Here is a 21532-nt window from a genome sequence, read left to right as displayed (position 1 = left end):
GAAAATTTTCAGTTTTAGATTTTATTTTTTATGTATTTTTTAATTGTTTTAACATATTAATATTATAAATTTAAAAAATAAAAAAATATTATCTTATAAATATTCAAATAAAAAAACTTTAAGAAATAACATGCGTACAAACAATTACTCAGTCCACCTGTGAAGCCGGGGCTGATAATAAGCCTATTTCTCTATTAGGATTAATTTCCATCAATTTTAAATTACAAGGAGCAAAACAAAATATTCCGAAAGCTACACGGATTAGATGCATCTGCTAGCACAAATATTAATTAATGACCTCCCACTTTTAATTAAAAATACCGCCCGCCGCTACGCGCTCACCTTACCTAAAAAAACCATCAAAACCAACGGAAAATTTCTCCCAAACAAGACCCGCCTCCAGTTCCTTAGCTTTCCGCTTCTCCCTCCCTCCCTCCCTAATAAAAACCACGTTTTCACGTTACAAAATAAAAATCCCCAAATCAAAAAGCCCTAATTTTATTTAAATTTGACAATGGGTGATCACGATGATGATCCTTACCCATACCACAAACTCTGCGGTTACCTCTGTACAGTTCTCACATCACCACACCCACTCCCTTTCCTTTCTCATTGCCATCTCATCACGGACGGAAGCCACCAACAAATCATATTCAAATCCCTAAACGACGTCGTTCTCTCTCCGCTTTCCAATCCTTGCGGCCATAACGGCGCGGTTTCTCTTCAAGAGAACAGTAATGCGGTTGGGAAGAAGATGACGAAGAAGAAGAGAATGGCGAAGAGGGGGAGTTGTTTGAAGAAAAGCGGTAATTCAGTGGCGGAGAAGAAGAGAGTAGGGAGGAGGGTAATTGGGATGGTGAATGGTAGTGTGAGCGTGGTGCATCAAATTCGCGCGCTTGTAATGCACAAGTGTGTTAAGATCTTGGCGCGTGTGTTGCATGTTGCTGAGAGTGAGGGTGAGGTTGTTGAAGTGAGAGTGGTGGTGCTTGTTGATGTTTATTTGCCGGTTTCGGTTTGGTCCGGTTGGCAGTTTCCCAAGTCTGGGCCAATTGCTGGATCTCTTTTTCGGCACCTGAGGTTTGTGTTTTTGGGTTTTATTTTCTGGGTTTCGTTTATTATAACGTGGGTTTGTTTTATTTTTAGCTAATTTTAGCTGTAATGTATGATTTGGTCTTCTTCCATGTGTGTGTTTAAGTAAATGAGATGGATAAAGCTCCTAGCTTTACGAAAGGAGTAATGTTTTTTCACTCAATTTTGAATTTATTTTACAATGTGGGTTTTCCTTTTCCTTTTTTTTTTTTTTTCTGGATTTTTTCTCTAGTTTTGTTGCACTTGTCTGTTCACTATTTAGCGAACTGTTGAAGGCGTTTCACAATTTAGTTTAGATTGGTTTTTCTGAGTATAGATAGTTTAATTTTGTGTTCAAGTAGCAATATGCGGCTAACCTGGAGGGTTTTTTTTTTTTTTTCCTTTTGTACTTATAGTGGATGGACTGGTGAAATTACTGATGGTCGTTAAGTAACAAAATCTCTCTAGTTGCTTGGTTTTAGACTTTTGGTTCGAGGATGCATAGGATCTAACGTAGTTTGACATTTTTAGCTTTAGAATCTGGACACTATATATATATATATATATTACGTTCTTGATAGTTTAGTTGCCCTTTAGCAACGCATGTTCTCTTTTCTTGAATCTTGTTGTGGAGTTGAACTACTATATGTTTGGTTAAATTGCAATGTTTTAATTTAGTGCTTTCTTGATTTTTCATTAGCTATCTATGTTGGTAACATGGTTGAAGTTTGCAGTTGTGATTGGGAGAAGAGGAGGTCCATGCTTGTTGATGGAGGAGAGTATTTTAAAAATGCTCTTGGAGATCATAGGAGCATTTGGAATCTTTCTGGTTGTCATGTTCTTGGATGCAATATGCATTGTGATGTACCTGATTCTTCAAGCAAAAAGCGTTTTGAACTTCATGAAATTTTTAAGGGTTTACCCGGCATGGAAAATAAGGAACAGTATTACTCTTCAAGAGTAAAACCAGCGGATAACTCTTTGGAATCTGGTATTTGGGATTTAACTGGTGATATCTTGATGAGCATTCTTTCTGCACTTGGTCCGAAGGACCTTGTCAGGGTTGCTGCAACCTGTCACCATTTGAGATCCCTGGCTGTTTCAATTATGCCATGTATGAAACTTAAATTATTTCCTCATCAGCAGGCAGCAGTTGAGTGGATGTTACAGCGCGAGCGGAATGCTCAAGTCTTGCCACATCCTCTGTACACTAATTTATCCACAGAAGATGGGTTTACATTTCATGTAAGTACTGTTTCTGGTGAAATAATTACTGGAGTAGCTCCAACTGTAAGAGACTTTCATGGGGGAATGTTCTGTGACGAACCTGGCTTAGGAAAGACTATCACTGCTCTATCTCTTATTCTGAAGACAAGAGGAACAGTAGCTGACCCACCAGATGGAGTTCAAATAACCTGGTGTGCACATAATGGAGAACAGAGATGTGGCTATTACGAGGTTGATGGCAGAAACTTCACTCCTAATAACACACCCCTGGCAAAAAGGGTAATGAACCAGAGTGCACGCAGGGGACAATTATCTTTGGATAAATCCACTCTGATGAATGATCCAGGTCAACAGATTGAGGGGTTTAGCAATTCTTGTCCAGTTAATGGAATGGAATTGTCACCAGCTCCATCTTCAGATCAAACAGCACGTGTAATTCAATTGAGTCGCGTGAAGAGAAATCTTCTCCATGATTATGATGAAACACCTGTTTTTAGTAACAAGAAAAGGAGGAAGCATCGTTCTAATGCCCCTATATATGTCTCAGAGGAACAACGGCATGATAGAGCACGCAGGTTGAATTTGATTACTGGAAATTTTAGGGATTTTAATGAGACTTGGGTTCAATGCGAGGCATGCAGAAAGTGGAGGAAGCTTACAAGCAGTGTAGCAGATACTGATGCTGCATGGTTTTGTAGCATGAATACAAACCCTGAACGTCAGAGTTGTAGAGATGCTGAAGAAGCTTGGGATGACAGCTGTTCCTTAACTCATGTACCGGGATTTCACACCAAAGGAACTTCAGGGGGGGAGGAGCAAAATGTGTCATTTTTCATTAGTGTTCTCAAGGAGCACTATTCCATGATAAACTCTAAAACCAAGAAAGCTTTGACTTGGCTGGCTAAACTTTCTCCAGAAAGACTTTCTTTAATGGAAACAATTGGTTTGGCAAGTCCGGTCATAGGTACTGGTTCTGTATCTGGTGGTGGAGACTCCCGTGGGTTTCATAAAATATTTGAAGCATTTGGTCTTGTACGGAGGGTAGAGAAGGGGGCCAGTAAGTGGTGTTACCCACAGAAACTTGAAAACTTAGCATTTGATTTGGCTGCTTTTAGAATTGCTATCTGCAAGCCGTTGGATTCAGTCAGGTTATATTTATCAAGAGCAACCCTAGTTGTTGTCCCAGCAAATCTAGTTGATCATTGGAAAACCCAGATAGAAAAGCATGTCAAACCTGGCCAGCTGCGGCTGTGTGTCTGGACTAATCATAAAAAGCCTTCTGCTCACAGTCTGGCATGGGATTATGATGTTGTTATAACAACCTTCAGTCGATTAAGTGCTGAGTGGGGTCCCAGGAAAAAAAGTCCTCTGATGCAAGTGCATTTTCTCCGGGTCATGTTAGATGAGGGACACACCCTTGGCTCTAGTCTGAGCTTGACAAACAAATTGCAAATGGCTATGTCATTGATGGCTTCAAATCGCTGGTTACTAACAGGAACACCAACACCTAACACACCCAATAGTCAGCTGTCTCATCTCCAGCCAATGCTCAAGTTTCTACAGGAGGAAGCGTATGGGCTGAATCAAAAGTCATGGGAAGCCGGCGTCCTTAGACCATTTGAAGCCGAGATGGAAGAAGGCCGCACACGCTTGTTGCATTTGCTCCACAGATGCTTGATTAGTTCTAGGAAGACAGATTTGAAAACTATCCCTCCATGCATCAAGAAGGTGACATTCCTCAATTTTACCAAGGATCATGCAAGAAGCTATAATGAATTGGTAGTTACTGTGCGACGTAATATTCTAACTGCTGACTGGAATGATCCTTCTCATGTTGAGAGTTTGCTTAACCCAAAGCAGTGGAAGTTTCGAAGTGCCCTTATTAGAAATGTCAGGCTATCTTGTTGTGTGGCAGGGCATATTAAAGTGGCAGAAGTTGGTGAAGATATTCAGGAAACAATGGATATTCTGATTGAAAAAGGACTTGATCCCATTTCAGAGGAGCATGCTTTGATAAAATACTATCTTCAGTATGGTGGTAACTGTCTCAGGTAACTTTTTGAGCTCTTTTTTGCTTCACTCTGAATATTAAATGATATCTTCTGACATGGGTTTACCACCATTGATTTTGCATATTTGTTTTTTTCTTCTTTCCTCTTTGCTGTTTAGATGCAAGGAATGGTGTCGTCTACCTTTCATCACGCCATGTAGGCATCTTTTGTGCCTTGATTGTGTTGCTTTGAATAGTGAAAAGTGTACTTTTCCTGGCTGTGGTTACTCATATGAGATGCAAAGTCCAGAAGTATTGACCAGACCGGAAAATCCAAACCCGAAATGGCCTGTCCCCAAAGATCTTATCGAGTTGCAACCTTCCTATAAACAGGCAAGTATTTTGCTCTCATTTTGAAATACTTTTTTAATGTATAAAGGATTCGCAGGAAGCGTTATCACATGTATTTTTCTGGTATTTGTACAGGATGACTGGGATCCTGATTGGCAGTCAACATCTAGCAGTAAAGTTGCTTACCTTGTACAGAAGCTGAAAGCATTGCAGGAGGCCAGTAGAGAGAGTAGCCAGTCCATTTACAAGGATACTCAAATAAGTGTTTCTAGTTTAGTGCTTCAGCAGGACTGCTTTAGTGTTAACAAGGCAGCCTTGGAGAAAGTTATAATATTTTCTCAATTTCTTGAGCATATACATGTGATTGAACAGCAGGTACTTATGATTGCATTATGAGTTCTTAACAAGTGTGGCTTTATCTTTTCCTCAAAAGTGTAATGATCCTGGGCCTTCTTTTCTTCGACCAGTTAGCATTTGCCGGTATTAAATTTGCTGGAATGTATAGTCCAATGCCTCAAATCAACAAGGTATTGAAATTAGTTTGTCTTCTTTTTATTTTTTTGTTCCTTTTCCTTTTTCTTGATACATTCCTTGGCTATTCAGATGAAATCACTGGCCACCTTCCAGCATGACGCCACATGTATGGCTCTGTTAATGGATGGCAGTGCTGCATTGGGTCTTGATTTGAGCTTTGTAACTCATGTATTCTTAATGGAGCCAATCTGGGACAGAAGGTAGTATTTTTTTTCAAATCCCAAACTGTTCATTATTTCTTTTTTCTGTTCTTACTAATAGGTATCTTGCATCCTGATTTCAGTATTGTTGACCACAATATCACGCTGCTATATGGGAAAATAATGGTTTTTGTTGAATAGAATGCTTGACACAACTCTCTGTCTCTCCCTCTTTTACTTTTTTTTTTAATTAAAAATTCTTCTTTGTTGAAATGCTATCAGCATGGAAGAACAGGTGATAAGTCGAGCTCATCGGATGGGTGCTACTCGCCCCATCAATGTGGAGACTTTAGCAATGCGTGGTACAATTGAGGAGCAAATGCTAGAATTCCTACAGGTAGATGATGTAGAAACGCCTTTATTATTTATTTAATGAGAATATATAAGCCAAACTGTTGATTTTGGTCTGATTGCCATTTCTTTTATGTCACTATTTTTTTATTTAACCTGTTAGCAACCATTACTTTAATGTCTGTATTTTTCTGCAGCACTAAAGGATTAGTAAAAGATTTTATTTTTCTTTTGCTAAATCCCTGACTTAACCCTTCCCCTGCTTTGCCTTTTTTATCACTTGCCCTTTTCATCTAATTTAGGACTCAAGGCCCAGTTTGATTTTTGACTTGCTTTTCCTTTAGGATGCTGATGGTTGTAGAAGAGTTTTGAAAGAAGAGTCAAGTAAAACTGACCATGCAGGTGCACGGCTCCACCGATCTCTACATGATTTTGCTGAGAGTGACTACTTGGCCCACCTTAGCTTTGTGCATACAGGTTCAAGAGCGTAAAAGGTAACGGATATACTTTTTCCTTATCTGTAGACCTAATTATCTTACTTGTATGCTCTTATCACTGCTAATCTCATTTGCTTATCCTGCTGGTGTAACAAAAACTCCTGTTATCTTTCTCTGTACAGTTCTTGTGATGATCTCGAGCCACCATATGTTGTGCTGATGATGATTTCATTCAAGCGATATATGTGGCAGCTGAATTCAAATAATTCCACTCCTCATGTCTGAAAAACCTGGGCAGATTATTTTTGATTCATTGTTTCTCAAAGTATAAATGGCAGAGTTTGCCATTCACAGCTGGGAACAAGTGCTAATTGAATATTTTTCTCAATCTATTCCTTGACTAATCTCTTAGGATACCCCCCCCCAACAAAACCTTGACCCTCATTTTCTAAGAGCTTTTTTTTGGCTCCTGTTTGTCCGTTCTGTACCCTTGGGGATGTAAATATATTTGGTAGGTGGGAGAGAACTTGAAGAAACTCCTTTCATTGTTTGAAACAATCATACCCAGTTATGTACAGGAATGAACGACAAAATCATGCTCTTCAAAGCTTCTGAATTGATTTATTTTTCCACAAGATAGATGGATGAAACTTTTTGCTATTTAACCTTTATTTGTATCACCCGACATGCATCTATGACATAGACCTTCCAAAATATAAAGATAGATTGGAAGATGCATCTTTATTTGTCTCTAACATTGGCAAAAACAAAAACATAAAAAAAATTACTGTGATTGACAGGAAAATTCTCTCCCCTGCACCATCTTAGAAAGAAGGGATAGGAATATTAAATCTTTGATTAAAAAAACAAGAATAAAGAAGAGGGTGTCCCTAAAAATTGTGTGTGCGTGTAGGTTTAGACCACTGGTGGAATGGAACGAGTTGGCAAGTGCCGACCAAGGATTGCATGGTTTGAAGGACGACTTGCTAGTTTGACATATGCCCAGAAACTATGGGACATGCAGGCAACATATGACACGTAACATGTAAAAAAAAAATTAAAAAACTTCCGTTAATTTGAAATATCAATTTAGGGAAACAATTACCTTTTTTATCATTAAAAATATATAATATTAACCTTAGCAATTTCAATTAATATTCAATCTTAATAAAATATTAACTAAAAACATTTTAAGAACTTTGATGCAATAAAAAAACTTGTAATTATAACTTCATAATTTTTTAAAAATATTCCCCCCCAAAACTCTATATATTCTTTAGATTTTAAGATTTTAAAAACTGTGGAACATGAATTCAGTCTATGAATGGCAGACAATCTGTATAGTATTTTGCTTCTGAATTTACAAGGCAGCTGTGTTTGATTTTGAAGTCAGCGACCTACTTTAAAAAGAATTTACATACCCCTAGCGAGTTTTCACACTTCCCTCAGAAAAAAATTTATAGGAAGAGAGAAAATATGGATACATTTGTGGGAAGAAATCGAAAGCAAAAGATTGAGGGGAGAAAAAATTCCACCCACCTCCACCCTCTAGAAAAAAAAATCGGCTTCCTCTATATTCCAATCTCGAGCAGAAATTGAAAACGAATTCCAGATCTCGCAAAGAATTGCACTGGCAAAATGTGAGTCAAGTTGCATATTAGACGTCGCAGGTCATTGAGTTAACCCTTCCCTTCCCACACTAACAATAGACCTGTCACCCATGGGAACGTTGTATTGCTGGTATACTCTCGCTCTGTTGGCTGCCCACCATTGTTCTGCTTGTTTTTCGCTGAACCGCTTCCGACTGCAGTAAAACGAGTTCAAAATACAATAGCATAAGATTTCCAATAAAGACAGAGCAATTATTGATTTAGTTCCCCACTCGGATGCTTCCAACAGTACAGAAACCTGTTGGTCCAAACTCATCTATTTGCAAAAGGTGGGCCTGAAAGCAGCCAGGAACTCTACCACCTTAGTTAAGGACACGGCCACATTACATTTTTGGAAAATATCATGGGCTAAGTAGTTACCTTGTTGTTAAAGAGGGGAGAAGCAAAGCAATCATAGAAGGGGGGCAGGTGGGGGAGAAGTGGAAGGGAACAGGATAATAGTGTGTGATGACTTAAGAATACCTGAAGCGGACACGTTTGAGATCCTTCGCACCTCCATGCAAGTAAACAAGGGTAATATATACACCTGGTTCGTCTTGTTCAACCCATTCATCGCCATTAGTGGGTTCCACTTTTGCTATTCTGTTCTTATTCCTCACTGTTGTTTCTATCTGTGTCACTTCGGAGTGATGTGGAATCTGATTAGTAGTAGTGGTAGTAGTACCTGACACATTCGAAATTACCAGGCAGTTTGATCCTTTTGAATCTTGTTCATGATATGCTGTGGGACTACTGAGCTGCTCAAGAATTCCAGGAGAAACGTCCCATGGAGTTGTGTTGCTAGAGCAATAAAAAGAGGGCGAGTTGCTGTTTCTTGATGCTCCAACAGGTACCCTTTCAGCCACTTCTTTCAACTATAATAAAAAGATTAATCACACATGAATTAAGAAGACAGCTGACCTATTAAAACACCTACAAAATTTTAGTATGCTCATGAGCTCCCTGTCGATCACCATTCATACAGCAAGGACACTTCCAACCCGAGTTTATGTCAACCTTAGTATTTAGTACGACACAGGCAATTTAATTTATTTTCATCAGGCAACTCATTAAGGCCAGCAAATCTCTAAGGTGGACATGATGATGCACATCTAACGGTCAAGTCCTAGAGATTCCAAAATACAATCATATAATACCAAAAGCATTGTGCAAATATTGTCCTCTAAACCTACTTTTCAAGATTCAAACAAACTTTGCTCATGTCAAATCTAGGACCAGTCTAGTCAATGCAAGATATCATATATTTAGCGCACATTTCTAAACTTTCTTGCCTAAGTTACTTGTGATGTAAAATTAGTTATCTACAGTAGGACTAGGAAGTTATTAACTCGAGTTTTTACTTACTTGGGCCGTGAGTGACTTAATTACTTCCTTTGCTGCCTTGCACTTAGTAGTTTCCTCCTCTGCGACTGCAATAGCCTCCTTCAACTGCTTGGTTGTTCTTTCCAGCTCAACATCCTGAAGCTGAGCTTTATTTGTAAGCTCTTCAACCTACATTACACAAACAGTCAGCCATAATCAACCAATGAAGTGGCCTAAGCAAAGTACTTTTCAAGCACAATGATATGGCCAGTAGAAAGCCGCTAAAGACATATACTGTTGTTTCATTATGGCCATGCATCTCTAAACTGGATCTTAATCTAACCAAATCATTGACCATAGTTACAATGACCATAAGAGGTTTCAAAATTAGACCTGTCCCCAGCACAGACCTTTGTTAATCGTGACAAAAAAAATATTGCAGATCACTTTGTCCATGTCCACCCAGGGAAAATTAAGCATAAAGAAGCAAGCAAAGAAACTCACAACAAACTATAACCAAAGGATAAAATAGAGACTCTCAATACAACAACAAAAGGATTTGTGCCACAGGACAAGACAGTTTTTCTCTAGTTGTTAATAAGGAGACTTGATATACTTTATAATTTTATGCAGTATCATACCGCATGACATATACACTTCCAATCTTACCAAAAATGTTTGAGACAATACATGTTCAGCCACTGGCAATAAATTTCTAGGTTAATGCATGGCGGCCTGGGTACATCTATTATTGCTAAAAACAAGAAATTTAGGAACAGATTACTGAAATCATACGAGTTAATTTATGTCTACCTGAGCTCTTAATTTTACAATTTCTTCACGCAGGCTGTCATTTAACCTCCCAGCACCATCCACAGCTAGTTTTGGCAACTCATTAGCTGAGAGAGTTGGGGTTGGTGTTGCAGCACGAGGGGGACTAGATCGTCTTGATGTTGGAGATGTTGCTCGAGACACAATTCTTGATCCAGGAAGAGAAGCTGAGAAAAATTTCTTGGAGGATCCAAATGATTTAGAGTTATTAAATGTATTGCGCCGAGAAACATCATTTCCAGAGGGTGAAACCTGAATGCTATTGGAGTTTGACTTCCTGTTTCTTCTGGAAGATATACTTTCCACCTCTTTAGATGATTCCATAGAGAAGTTTCTTCCAAGCTTAGCATGCGATTTTGAATTTGAATTTTCAGTCTTTTCTGCGACTTCATTTAGTCCCTGATTGACACTTCCTCTTCTACTAAGGGCAGAGTGAACTGAAGAGTCAGTTTCAGAGCTTCTTCTAAGTTTGCTAAGACAATTATCACAGACACGATAAGGTTTGTTAGGATTTGGAGCCATTGAAGCCTTGAGAGACTTTTTATTACTACATGAATGGCAGAAAACAAGCCCACAATTATAACAATTGTGCCGTTTCCGTTTGAAATTAAATGGGAGGTGGCAACCCGAACACATTGATTGATCGATACCGGATACCCATTTATGAAGACAGATAGCTGCAGTAAAACTAGTGCCGCAGACAATACCTTTAACCTGTTTGTCTTTCAAAGCTTCAACTACAGATGGGGAATTTCTATCATCTGCATCACCATGACCTAGCCTGCCATTTGCACCCTTTCCCCATGTGTAAACTTCAGTTCTTGAGGTCAAAACTGCAACATGATAAGCACCACAGGCTATTTCTTCAACAAAATTTTTCATGAGCTTTCCCTCAACACGAGTAGGGAGCATGCCATCAGCTTGGGGATTCCCCAATTGACCATGTACAGGGCTTCCCATGGTGTAAACCTGACCTGTGGTTGTAAGTGCAGCAGTGAGGCTTTGACCACAGGCAACTTGACAGAAGTTGGGTTCAACAAGAGTAGCAACACAAGTGGGCACCAGTCTAGCTTCCTTATCACCATGCCCAAGACGACATTTATCTCCATCTCCCCACGTGAAGAGCTTTCCTGAAGAACAATTACTGGAATTTGATGACCCAACCATGATTTCAACAACTGCAGCTGTGTGCCACACGCCACAAGCTGCTCGCATGGTGCGGAGGCCCTTAAGGGACTCGACCTCTCTTGGTATTGACACGCTTATGCGGTCCCCATGTCCTAAAACCCCAAAGGTTCCATCTCCAAAAGTAAACAATTGGCCAGCAGAGGTTACAACAGCTGTGTGCCATGGTCCACATGAAACTGATGAGACATGTATTCCCTCAAGTGGTCCATCCAACTTTCTTGGAACCCACTGAGTAGCTTCACTTCCACAGCCCAAGAGTCCAAAATTATAAGCATTACCACCCCATATGTACAAATCACCAGAAAGTGTTACTGCACAAGAATGATATTCTCCACATGCTACAAGTTCAACATTGAAATTTTTTAGCCCATCTACAAACTTTGGATGTGAAACATCAGAGTCTACACCATGTCCGAGTCTGCCTCCTAGTTCCTCTCCCCAAGAGAAAACCTCCCCTTGTTTTGTTACCAAAGCAGCATGTTGCCGACCACAAGCTATAGCCTGAACATCTAGTAAAACTGCAGATTCCAAAGCTTTTGGCACAAAAGAATCCATCTGAACACCAGAACCTCCAATTCTATGAACTCCACCACCTAGAATGCCATCACCAGTGCCCTCCCCCCAAATATAAACATCCCCTAATGCATCATTTTCATCACGACCAGAGCCTTGACTTGATGAGCTAACAGCACTTGATAAACTAACCCTAAAATTATCTGTGTTCGTACCCTTTGCACGCCCTGTTGTTTCATCTGAGCCTCCTAATAACTGAGACTGAGCTGGCGCACAAGCAGATTCTAATGGAAATAAAACCTTAGGAGGCACAGTGTATACTACATCAGACAATGCCTTCTCTAAACCAGTATTTGGAGGACTGTCATATGGCGTACGAAGACGAAGAGGATCCATTCCATCCTATATCAGTGCCAAGAGAATTTACATTAAAGCGCACAGCAGCGAAACATAATTTTGAGAATGAAGGAACATAGAACAGTACCTTCAGTGAACTATCATCACTTCCAAATGCAAAGCTCAAAGGAGAACTTCTAATGGTGTATGCCCTAGGACTATTAGCCTCTGATAAAAGTCCATCATTTCTAGTTTCTTCTCTCTTTTTCAAAATCTGGCGATTTGATATTAGTGCCTTTAGACCAGTAAACCAGACTTCAGCTTCTTCTTTGTCCTTGCATATCTGACAAAACAGAGCATGATAAGCAGATGATCAAAATTTTCAGCTAATACTTAAAGGAACTGTATTGTGCAAATACAGAACGTGGACTCCCTGAAATTTTGAACATGGCATGACTTTGATGACAAAGAATGAAGAGCTGGCCTTTAAAAAGAATATGCTTACCAAATCTAAAGACCTGTCACTGTATATTAGAGAAAATGACTGGTATTCCTTCTCAGGACGAGGATATCTCTGAAAAATTGGCTGTAGTAAGCAGAATTGAGAATAATCAGTTAGTAAATCATGGTTCCAATAAAATGAAAATTAAATCTTAAAAGTAATTGAAAAACTAGCAGAAACTTACAAGCAAAAAGATGTAATTTCCATATTTTCTCAAGGGGAACGAAAGAACAAAACAAAAGCCATAAACACTGGAAGCAGACAAAATATATGAATCACATAAAATAAAAAATCACAAATAAAATAAATAATTTTCAAGCATAGCTTCACTGCCCCTCGGGATTTTGTTGTTAGCTCCAATATTCAAGGTAAATGTAGAAAACATCACAAAAATGAAGTGTCCATCAAAAACCATTTTTCTATATTACAAAAAATGCCACCACGACTCTTCCTAGGAATGAATATTACAGATTTTTGAAAGCAAGAAGACAGTACATGCACATAAACGCATTGCTTCAAAGTAAATTCTAAAATAGAAGTTTCAAATGTCATAGTATTTGATAAAGTAACATAACCAGTATTCTTGCAATTTCCTTTCCACTATACCACATAAAAATAGACAGATTCATTCATCAAAACTTTGCATTTATGAACATTCATCCCTGATCTGGTGAAGTGCAAAGCAAAGCATCAATATGCAAAGGCTGCTGAACCTCAACCATTTTGGAAACCCAAGTTATTCACACTACTAAAATGATTATTAACTTTAAAAAAAAAAATGATTTGCCGCAAAACTATGAAGAGCATGGGCTATTGCATTAAGCATCATACAAAAATTGACCAGGATCTCAATATGGATAAACTTACAGTGCGCTGACCAGGGATAATTCTGGAGACATGGCTTAGTTTAAGATGCTTCTCCTCTTTCCCAGATATCCAAATTAGAACAGATTCATCCTGAATGAACCAAAAGCAAAGGCATACGTATTACAGCATACATAAATTTAATAAAGGTGAGTTAAAGCAAAGCTCAATAGTCAATATCCAACAACATCAAACAGAATATACCCAAAACAACGCATTTAGATAAATTACCAGAAGCAGCATGCAAGAAGCTTACCATTTAGAAATGGCCAAAAAAATATTAAATTAAATTAAATTACCAACTGCCTTGCAGCAATTAAAAGCAGCGCCTATGAAAGTACATGATAGAGCTTGGCATAAAAATAATAGGGTGAAACATCAAAAAGTTCCTACATTGCATGCATGCATGCCTTCAGACATTGATAGTGAAACCTTAAACTGCAGGGAAAGGTGCTCTCTTATCTTCTGATTAGGAAGCAGCACAGACCAAGGTTAGGAAAACCAAGTGGCCTGCCAGCAGGATCAGCACCATCATAAGCCTCGTCACTAACTAATATTTTTCAGCTTCAATAATCAATCTAATAGATCTTCAGTTTCTCCAGCAAGCCCATGTTTACATAGAAACAGAGGAGAGATGCTGAGCTGTGCAGGATAACCAGCTAAAGATCTTTCAAGTAGTTTTCAAGTCCAGTGTAAAAGTAGATGCCACTAGGGTATTTTCTTCAGAGAGCCCTGGAGGCCCTTATTTCCATGGATATAAGGGTTAGGACACTTGCTTTTCTACCTTGATGACAACACCACTACTGCCTTTATTTTATTCATTCACAGTACCATCACCATTTTAGAACTGTTCTGGAAGCATATTCTGCTAAGATTTTATGAAACAGTAGACCTAATTTTATTCATTTAACCTTCAATGAGACCAATGTATTCAGAGACAAAGGCACTTTCTAAATCATTCAATTCTCAACACTGCATCGTAATCTAAACTTGGTAAAGAGCAGCAAAAATTACAGAAAATCCATAAAAATATGCTATTATCAGAGCATGCATCATAAAAACAGATTAAAAGATGCAAATGAACTTACGAATCGATCTACTTGAAGAGGAGGCAGTACCATAGCTAGCTTCCATTGAGGGAAAATAAACAAACACAAATAGCTAACCACAAATTTCTTGATCCCATACCGATTTGTCTCAAAATAAGAAAGAGAAAAGGTAACATTTAAAAGCATGCCTTAAATATAATCTTACATTCGACAGCCTGAAGGGGCAAAATTTGGGCTTCCCTCTACGGCCATACTTGAGCAACTGAGTGCCCCTTTTAAGAGCAGTGATGGCCTGTGGCAAAGAATGCAGCAAGAAAATCAATTGAAAATAAACTAAGCAGGCTATGCATAAGTCAGATTTCAGGAGATGTACAAATATTTCTCATCATGGAGAAACATCTAATGGTGCAGCCGCATGATTATATCTCACAATAAGCAGGTTCTTGTCTCTTTTTTCTTCAGTTATTTTTAAGTTCATGATCCATGATTTACTCAAATCCTTTTTTCACTTATCCCAGACACCAACATAAAACTTGGTTTCTAATATAGAAATAAATGGGTATGGTGCACTACCCAGCCCAGAGGTAACAATTACAGGTATTTTGTATTAAGCCCGTGAAAAGGTTTCCATTTGAGTGAATATTTACAACTCATTGATGCCAGAGAGATATGAACACTCGCTAATAACATTTGGCTGACTATTTATTTATATACTATCGCAATTCTTTGAAAAATTCCAGAAAAGCATGCATGTCTTAACACTGAGTCTTGATGCTTTGCCATGCATCCTACCATCACTAGCACTCATGTGTTAATGCTCATGTAATACTCATTCATGTACTCTTAATAAAATGCACAAAAACAATTAGCTTACCCAAAAAAGCCAGCTAGAATAGTCCATTAAGACTTGCCAAAAAAAAACCCGCATATGACAACATGTTGACCCTCACACATCCTATACTAACATTTCGCAATGCAAACACTGATGAACAAATAAAAGGAAAGGTTATACTACTCGATCCCATTGAAATAACAGATATTACCAGAATCTTAATGCTCTTATTAGCTTGAACAGTAACCAACAGCTCCACAACATTTGACCCGGTTTCGCTTTTTTGGAAAAAAAAAAACAACTCAAATTCCATTGCACTAATTTCAAACAATTTACGAGACCAAACATTCAAATCAATGCTCAACTTATTAAAATCCATAGCAATTAATAGGCAATCTCTATTTACAAGCTTGAGCTTTTAACACAACCACGTTGCACCCTGATCACAAAAACACAACCAAAAAAAAAATCATACAAACATAACACTAAACCTTCTCATTCATTACCAAGATATAAATCAAAATACATTCACAAAACCTCAATCAATATCATCAGCACTTTATTATATCAATAAACAACAAAAATATATAAAATATATATATATATATATAATTACCAATTCAATGTCTCTCTCTAAGGGGCCAACTCTCAACGTCGGCTCCAAAGCAGCCATTCCCTCCGTTTTTGACGTAATCAAAACTCTAACAAAACCCTACACATCTCACCATCACCACCACCATCACCGCAACAAAATCCACCTACAAACACACACATTGCCTCATTTAAACTCTAAAGCACTCACTCTCAGCTCCTCGAAACCCTCGCATTACCAAAAAAAAACCTCGATCAGCTAACAAAATCGCAAAACTAATCGATTCAATCTCGAATCGTCGGGGGAAAAACCCGGCGGAATCGACGAGAGAATATGTCGCAAACGAAGATTCTGCGACGGCCTTTGGATTCGAGGAATTGGGCTCTGTGGTGTTTGGTTGGAGAGAAAGTGAGAGAAAAAGCGAATATTAGAGAAAGTGAAGCCTGTTTGGTTTTAATGAGAGTGGAGTGGAGAGTGAGAGGGGGAATCTGTTTAATTAAAGAGAGAAAAAATTGAGGGTTATTGAAAATTATTGATTTTGATAATTTTTTTTAAAATGATATTCGGATTTTGATTTCTTTCCTTTTTCCTTTTTTTTTTTCTTTTCCAAATTTTGTGCCCTACAGGGCACAATTTCAAGAAATCACTCAAGTTTTTCTTCGCCAACTCAGTCAATCTGGAATAACAATATGGTAATTCTTCTGGAAATAGAATTTTACTAATTATGTCATTAATTATTTCATGGATCTAATTCGGTCAATAATAATATAATAGAAACTGTTGTTTATCTAATCTTATAATATGATTTAGATGTTCAATAAACAAATTTCATAGATATTTGATATATAAAGAAAAACTTATTTTTTAAAGTACAGATTTGTACATGTATAATAATTACATGTAAATTATAAAATTAGTTTTTGTTAATATCTTAAAACATAAAAGATATAAAATATATTTGATTAAAAAATGATAAAAACTTGAAATAATTTTATTTTTGGCATAATTTTAGAGTAAATATTTATAATTTTTAAATAGTAAATGCAATGAGATATTATCACTGCTCCTATTGTCTTTATCTTTTTTATTACAAGATAATAATCAAATATTATCTAATAAATTTACAAAAAAAAAATGAACTATGAAAACCTTTGACAAATAATGTCAAAAATTATTATTATTATTATTAAAATACAAGAAAATGAAGGTGTTGAATTTTTATTTTCTCATGTATGATATTAATAAGATCATATATGTAGTTTTTATAGTTATAATTTTAAAAAATATGTTTTTAGTTAAAACTATTAAGAAGTGAATTTTTACTTGTAAAATAAATAAAAAGCATTTTTTCATGAATGAAAAATAAATTATTTTAAATTATATAAAATAAAATTTTAAAACACAACTAATTATATATAAAGCTAAATACTAAAAATATAAAGTATTTCAATTAATCAAATATTTTTTTTTCCTATAACCTAGTAAAAAATAGAACCTATCACAATACAAATATTTTATTCCTTGTGATTTCTTTTGTTTCTCTTATTAAACTTTTTAAATTTAATAAAGAAAAGTTTGAGGAAGGCTATTTAAAAGTAATCTACGAGTAATTAAAAATATAATGGAAAAGTAATCCATGAATAGTTTTGATGTGACGGAGACAAATTAAAATAAAATATAACTAAGGTAACTCAGAGCTTATTTAAAATAAATAATATATATATATATATATATTATTTTAAAATATGATGCTCGAAAACCATAAAAAAATATCTTCTACTAATTTGAAGCACATGGGATTCAAGCACGTGCCCTGGGGTAATTTATTTATTTATTTATTGAACTGATTTTAGTCAACGATGTTGACTCCGACTCTGTTAATTAGTTCTATGACCATAGAGATTTCGCCATGTGAGAGTGGGGCCTATGCAGGAACTTTTTGTTTGTTGCTTTACGGTACCGTTCTGTGTTGTCTTCCTGTGGTTTCGCTAGAAATATTTTTCTTATTATTGGCTTTGCTGTTGGTATTTGGCTATAAAATGAACACTATATTTTCTTCGAGTAAAAGAAAAATTAGTGTTATTTTTCGTCTTCGTAGATACAAACATTTTTTACATTTATTTTCTCTTTTATTATTATTTATATCAATTTATATAAATTTACATAAATTTATGATGAGAGTGATAAGTTATTAAAATCCAACTAGACTTTCACATCTTTATTTTTTAATGGTATTTATATTTTTTTTAATTTGAATTTTATATATTAAATTTAAATCATTAATTTTTGTCTAGAATATCCGTATTAAATCTTACTTCTTAGAATAAAACTTCATCTCAAAACACCCTTAATAATAAATAATAAAAAAAAAAAAAAAAAACAAATCGAAATTTATATAGCTGACCTTCTGGGCCCGGAGAAGCTGACTCAATTTAGAAATAGCCTCCAGGGTTAAATTAAAACTAGGCCGGGCCACCTTATAAATGAAGACCCACAGCCACTCGGCTAGGAAACAAAGAAAAAGTAATATTGGGCCCCGAAATATTATTTTGTTTTCATGATCAAAGACAGCAGACACAAATGGGTCCTGTCAATGATAAATCTCTTCAAATATGCCCTTCTTGATTCGAGAGACCAGCATGGTTATTGCACCGCACGATCCAATGATATCCCCATATGATATATTTTTTTGGACGGTGATCAATTGGTTATATAGGCTCATGGAAGATCTTGGATTCCAATTGTATTTTTGAATCAAATATTTACAGGCTTATAATATATTATTTTTTTATGTTTTTGTCGGTTTTATTTAGTTGAACTTGGACCACATGAAAAACAAAGTTTTGACAAATATTGTAAAATTCAAACAAAGTTTGATGGGAAATAGTGGGTATAAAATAATTTGTTTTGATAAATATTCACATGAAAAACATTTTCTTAGCTAGGTATAAATTTGTCAACATTAAAAAAATATGTTATTTATTTTAGCTAGGTATAAATTTGGCCAGCATGAATCATGGATTTAATAATGTGATCGAGTTAGCACCATAATATCAATAATTATATCAACTTGGTGCAAGTGGGGTCACAAGTTGGGCAATTTAATAATATTTTTTATAAAAAAATTTAAGATATTATTATTTTTAAAAATATATTTTATAAAGTTAATAGATTTGGATCAGATCATCTGAACTGCAATAGAGTTAAGAATTAGATAAAATTTAAATTTTACTAGTTTTTAACTCTAGATTTAAATCTTGCTGGTTTAATATGAGAATATTATAATATTTTTTTTTTTTTTTTTGCAAGCTAGGCCTGTCCCTTGTTTTTATTGCTAAACTGAGTTGTGGATTAATTATAGCTTTTATCCTAATTATATAATATTGATTCTTTTTTATTATATATATATACATATATATATGTACACACACACGATCTAAACAAGATTATAAATTGAGCAAATTTAATAATTATAATAACATCATTACAAATATACAAAATGCGACACATAATAAATTTTTGCTAATGAAGAGAAAATAAAAAGTAATATCTCATGGCTAGACTCTAACCTAAAACTATCAGTCAGCTAAAGTTGTTTCAGGTCATTAATAAGCCTAAAATCTACAACCCGGCTGCCTAATGTTTTGGTGATATAAAATCACAACTCAGTTGAACTAATTTTATTTGAAAATACGATAAAATAATATTTTTTATTAAAAATATATTAAAATAATATTTTTTTTTATTTTTTTAAAATTTATTTATAATATTAACTCATTAAAATAATTTTAAAAACTAAAAATTTAATTTAAAATTAAAAAAATAAAACATTTTCAAAATTATAATTGGATTGGAAAGTCAAACAGGAACAAAATTGATATTGAATACCTCTATTTTTGCATATAGTATACATTAATGAAAATTTTATTTACAAGATATGAAATAAATTTTATTTTTTATAAAACCCCTTTAATTAGAAAAGTATTTTTATTTTTAACTATGATTCCACAAAACCTCAGTTACCAATTTAAATTTGAAACAACTTATCTCATTCAAAATGTACACAATCTTCTTTATTAAAAGTTGGATAAAGAAATTTGAAGGGGGAAAAAGTCAATGAAGTATCATCTTGTCTTATTTTAAATGGATTTTTTCTCATATAAAATAAATAAAAGTTGTTGGACGTGAATTGAACCCTGCTCTTAGGAAACATGTATCATTGAACTTGGAAATTGGCAAAACAATATTAATGATTTCTTCCACAAAAACGTGCATGCGTACCCCTATTGATTCAATGAAAGAATATAGACTTGACTAGTATGAATTTTTATTTTTTTAAAAAAAAAAATGGACAGCGAGAGAGAGAGAGAGAGAGAGAGAGAGAGAGAGGAGCTCCATGATTGTTGATTAGATTTAACAGAACAAAAATGAATATTTCCTGTGGTAATTTACAATTGAACTAATAACGGATAAATCCTAAACATGAGGAAAATTGATAGCTTGATTCCCATCTTTCTCAGTGAATCTAAATTTTCTTGGGGCCTGTGGTGTCAAATCTATTGAAAAAAGGTAAAATTAAGATGGGAAATCTATTGGGATAAGACCACTTCCAAGCCCTCGTTGTATCTTGATCTTGTTCTTCCAGGAGAGTTGACAATTTCTTCCATGCCTTTCCTTTTGTTGTTAGGTTGATCTTCTTCCTTGCATCTTCCCTTCATTAGATGGGGTCTAAGTTTGTTGACATCGGACAATTGAACTGGCTTCAAGAAGAACTCTTCTGCTCCTTCTTCCAAGCATCTGATCAACACAGATCATTAATAACCCAGGTCAGATTAGGATTTAATTAAGTATACAAAGTTTTAAACAGTCTTAATTGAGGACATTCTCACCTATTGATTCTTGAGGGGACATTCTCCGAGGACATGATCACAACTGGGATATCCTTGAAATACTTGGATTCCTGGGAAAAATGCAACTACGCAGTCAGATTCTTGCTCAAAAACGGTGATCAAATGGACAAAAACAGATAGATATCTTGAAGAACAATCAGAATTGACTACCTTGATCTTTTTTAGGAGATCGTAGCCTGTCATTCCTGGCATACAGTAATCTGTAATGATCATGTTAATTTCAATGTGTTGATGATGATGGTCGGGGGAAACAGAGGAAGGGTTTGAATCTCTCTGCTCATCATCCCCGTTCAAACCCAAAAACTCCAAGGCCTTGCTTCCTGAATCCACTGCTGTGACTGTAAAAACGAGCCAGAACCAAAAAGATGTCAGCAATCAAGAACTAAAGTTCAAAATAATATACAATCCATTAAATCCCTTTAGGTTTTGACATCAATATACCCTGATAAGAAGAGGTTTTGAGGAGCCTTTCAATCAACTTTCTGTCAATAAGGCTATCATCAACAGCCAGAACATGAAACTGAGTCTCGGTAGCCAGAGTAGCCAAAGCAGCCATCACAGTTCCGCTAGTGATGCGTCAGGCCAAGAAAAGAAACAAGAAGAAAGAATACTGAAACCAAGAAAGCAGCCACAAGGGGATGAAGAGAAGGGAGGGAAGGTGGAGGACTTTTAAATGGGAAGCCATGGGAGGTGAAAATCCTGTAGAAAATCTGGACAGTTTGGAAAGCAAGATCCGGCAGATTTCCTCGAGAATCTTAAGGATCTTCTAGGTTGAATTTTGAATTAGACAACAAGCAAAGACGGTGTTATGTGGTTCATTTTTCTATTTTAATAATTGAACCATA

The 21532-nt window shown here is 35.9% G+C and overlaps 3 protein-coding genes across 5 annotated transcripts; 1 reads left to right on the top strand and 2 right to left on the bottom strand.

Moving 5' to 3' along the window:
- Positions 1-338: 338 nt before the first annotated feature.
- Positions 339-6733, top strand: LOC118054251 (F-box protein At3g54460). 2 transcript variants are annotated; one of them, XM_073408233.1, is made up of 9 exons: positions 339-1077; positions 1803-4346; positions 4465-4678; positions 4772-5011; positions 5104-5163; positions 5240-5370; positions 5454-5496; positions 5593-5707; positions 6006-6145. In XM_073408233.1, exons 1-8 carry the CDS (start codon positions 515-517, stop codon positions 5680-5682), a joined length of 3885 nt encoding a protein of 1294 aa, XP_073264334.1. In that variant the 5' UTR covers positions 339-514; the 3' UTR covers positions 5683-5707; positions 6006-6145. The 2 variants fall into 2 exon arrangements, with proteins under 2 accessions (XP_073264334.1, XP_034921634.1); XM_035065743.2 differs by lacking the exon at positions 5454-5496 and adding an exon at positions 6281-6733 and having other exon boundaries at positions 341-1077; positions 6006-6155.
- Positions 6734-7410: 677 nt separating this feature from the next.
- On the bottom strand, positions 7411-16384 carry LOC118054250 (PH, RCC1 and FYVE domains-containing protein 1). Of its 2 annotated transcripts, none has more exons than XM_035065741.2 (9): positions 15802-16384; positions 14559-14645; positions 13308-13397; positions 12444-12524; positions 12087-12281; positions 9884-12004; positions 9113-9259; positions 8231-8622; positions 7411-7902 (listed from the first exon to the last, which is right to left on the bottom strand). In XM_035065741.2, the coding sequence occupies exons 1-9, from the start codon at positions 15856-15858 to the stop codon at positions 7770-7772; spliced, it is 3303 nt and encodes a 1100-aa protein (XP_034921632.1). In that variant the 5' UTR covers positions 15859-16384; the 3' UTR covers positions 7411-7769. The 2 variants fall into 2 exon arrangements, with proteins under 2 accessions (XP_034921632.1, XP_073264335.1); XM_073408234.1 differs by lacking the exon at positions 15802-16384 and adding an exon at positions 12625-12691.
- A 3775-nt stretch (positions 16385-20159) lies between these two features.
- On the bottom strand, positions 20160-21532 carry LOC118054248 (two-component response regulator ORR9). Its single transcript, XM_035065740.2, has 4 exons — positions 21129-21532; positions 20838-21025; positions 20667-20737; positions 20160-20574 (listed from the first exon to the last, which is right to left on the bottom strand). Exons 1-4 carry the CDS (start codon positions 21241-21243, stop codon positions 20367-20369), a joined length of 582 nt encoding a protein of 193 aa, XP_034921631.1. The 5' UTR covers positions 21244-21532; the 3' UTR covers positions 20160-20366.

This window comes from Populus alba, chromosome 3 (genome assembly GCF_005239225.2).
Source record: "Populus alba chromosome 3, ASM523922v2, whole genome shotgun sequence".
NCBI classification, from domain to species: domain Eukaryota; kingdom Viridiplantae; phylum Streptophyta; class Magnoliopsida; order Malpighiales; family Salicaceae; genus Populus; species Populus alba.
This window is presented reverse-complemented; position numbering and strand designations above follow the sequence as displayed.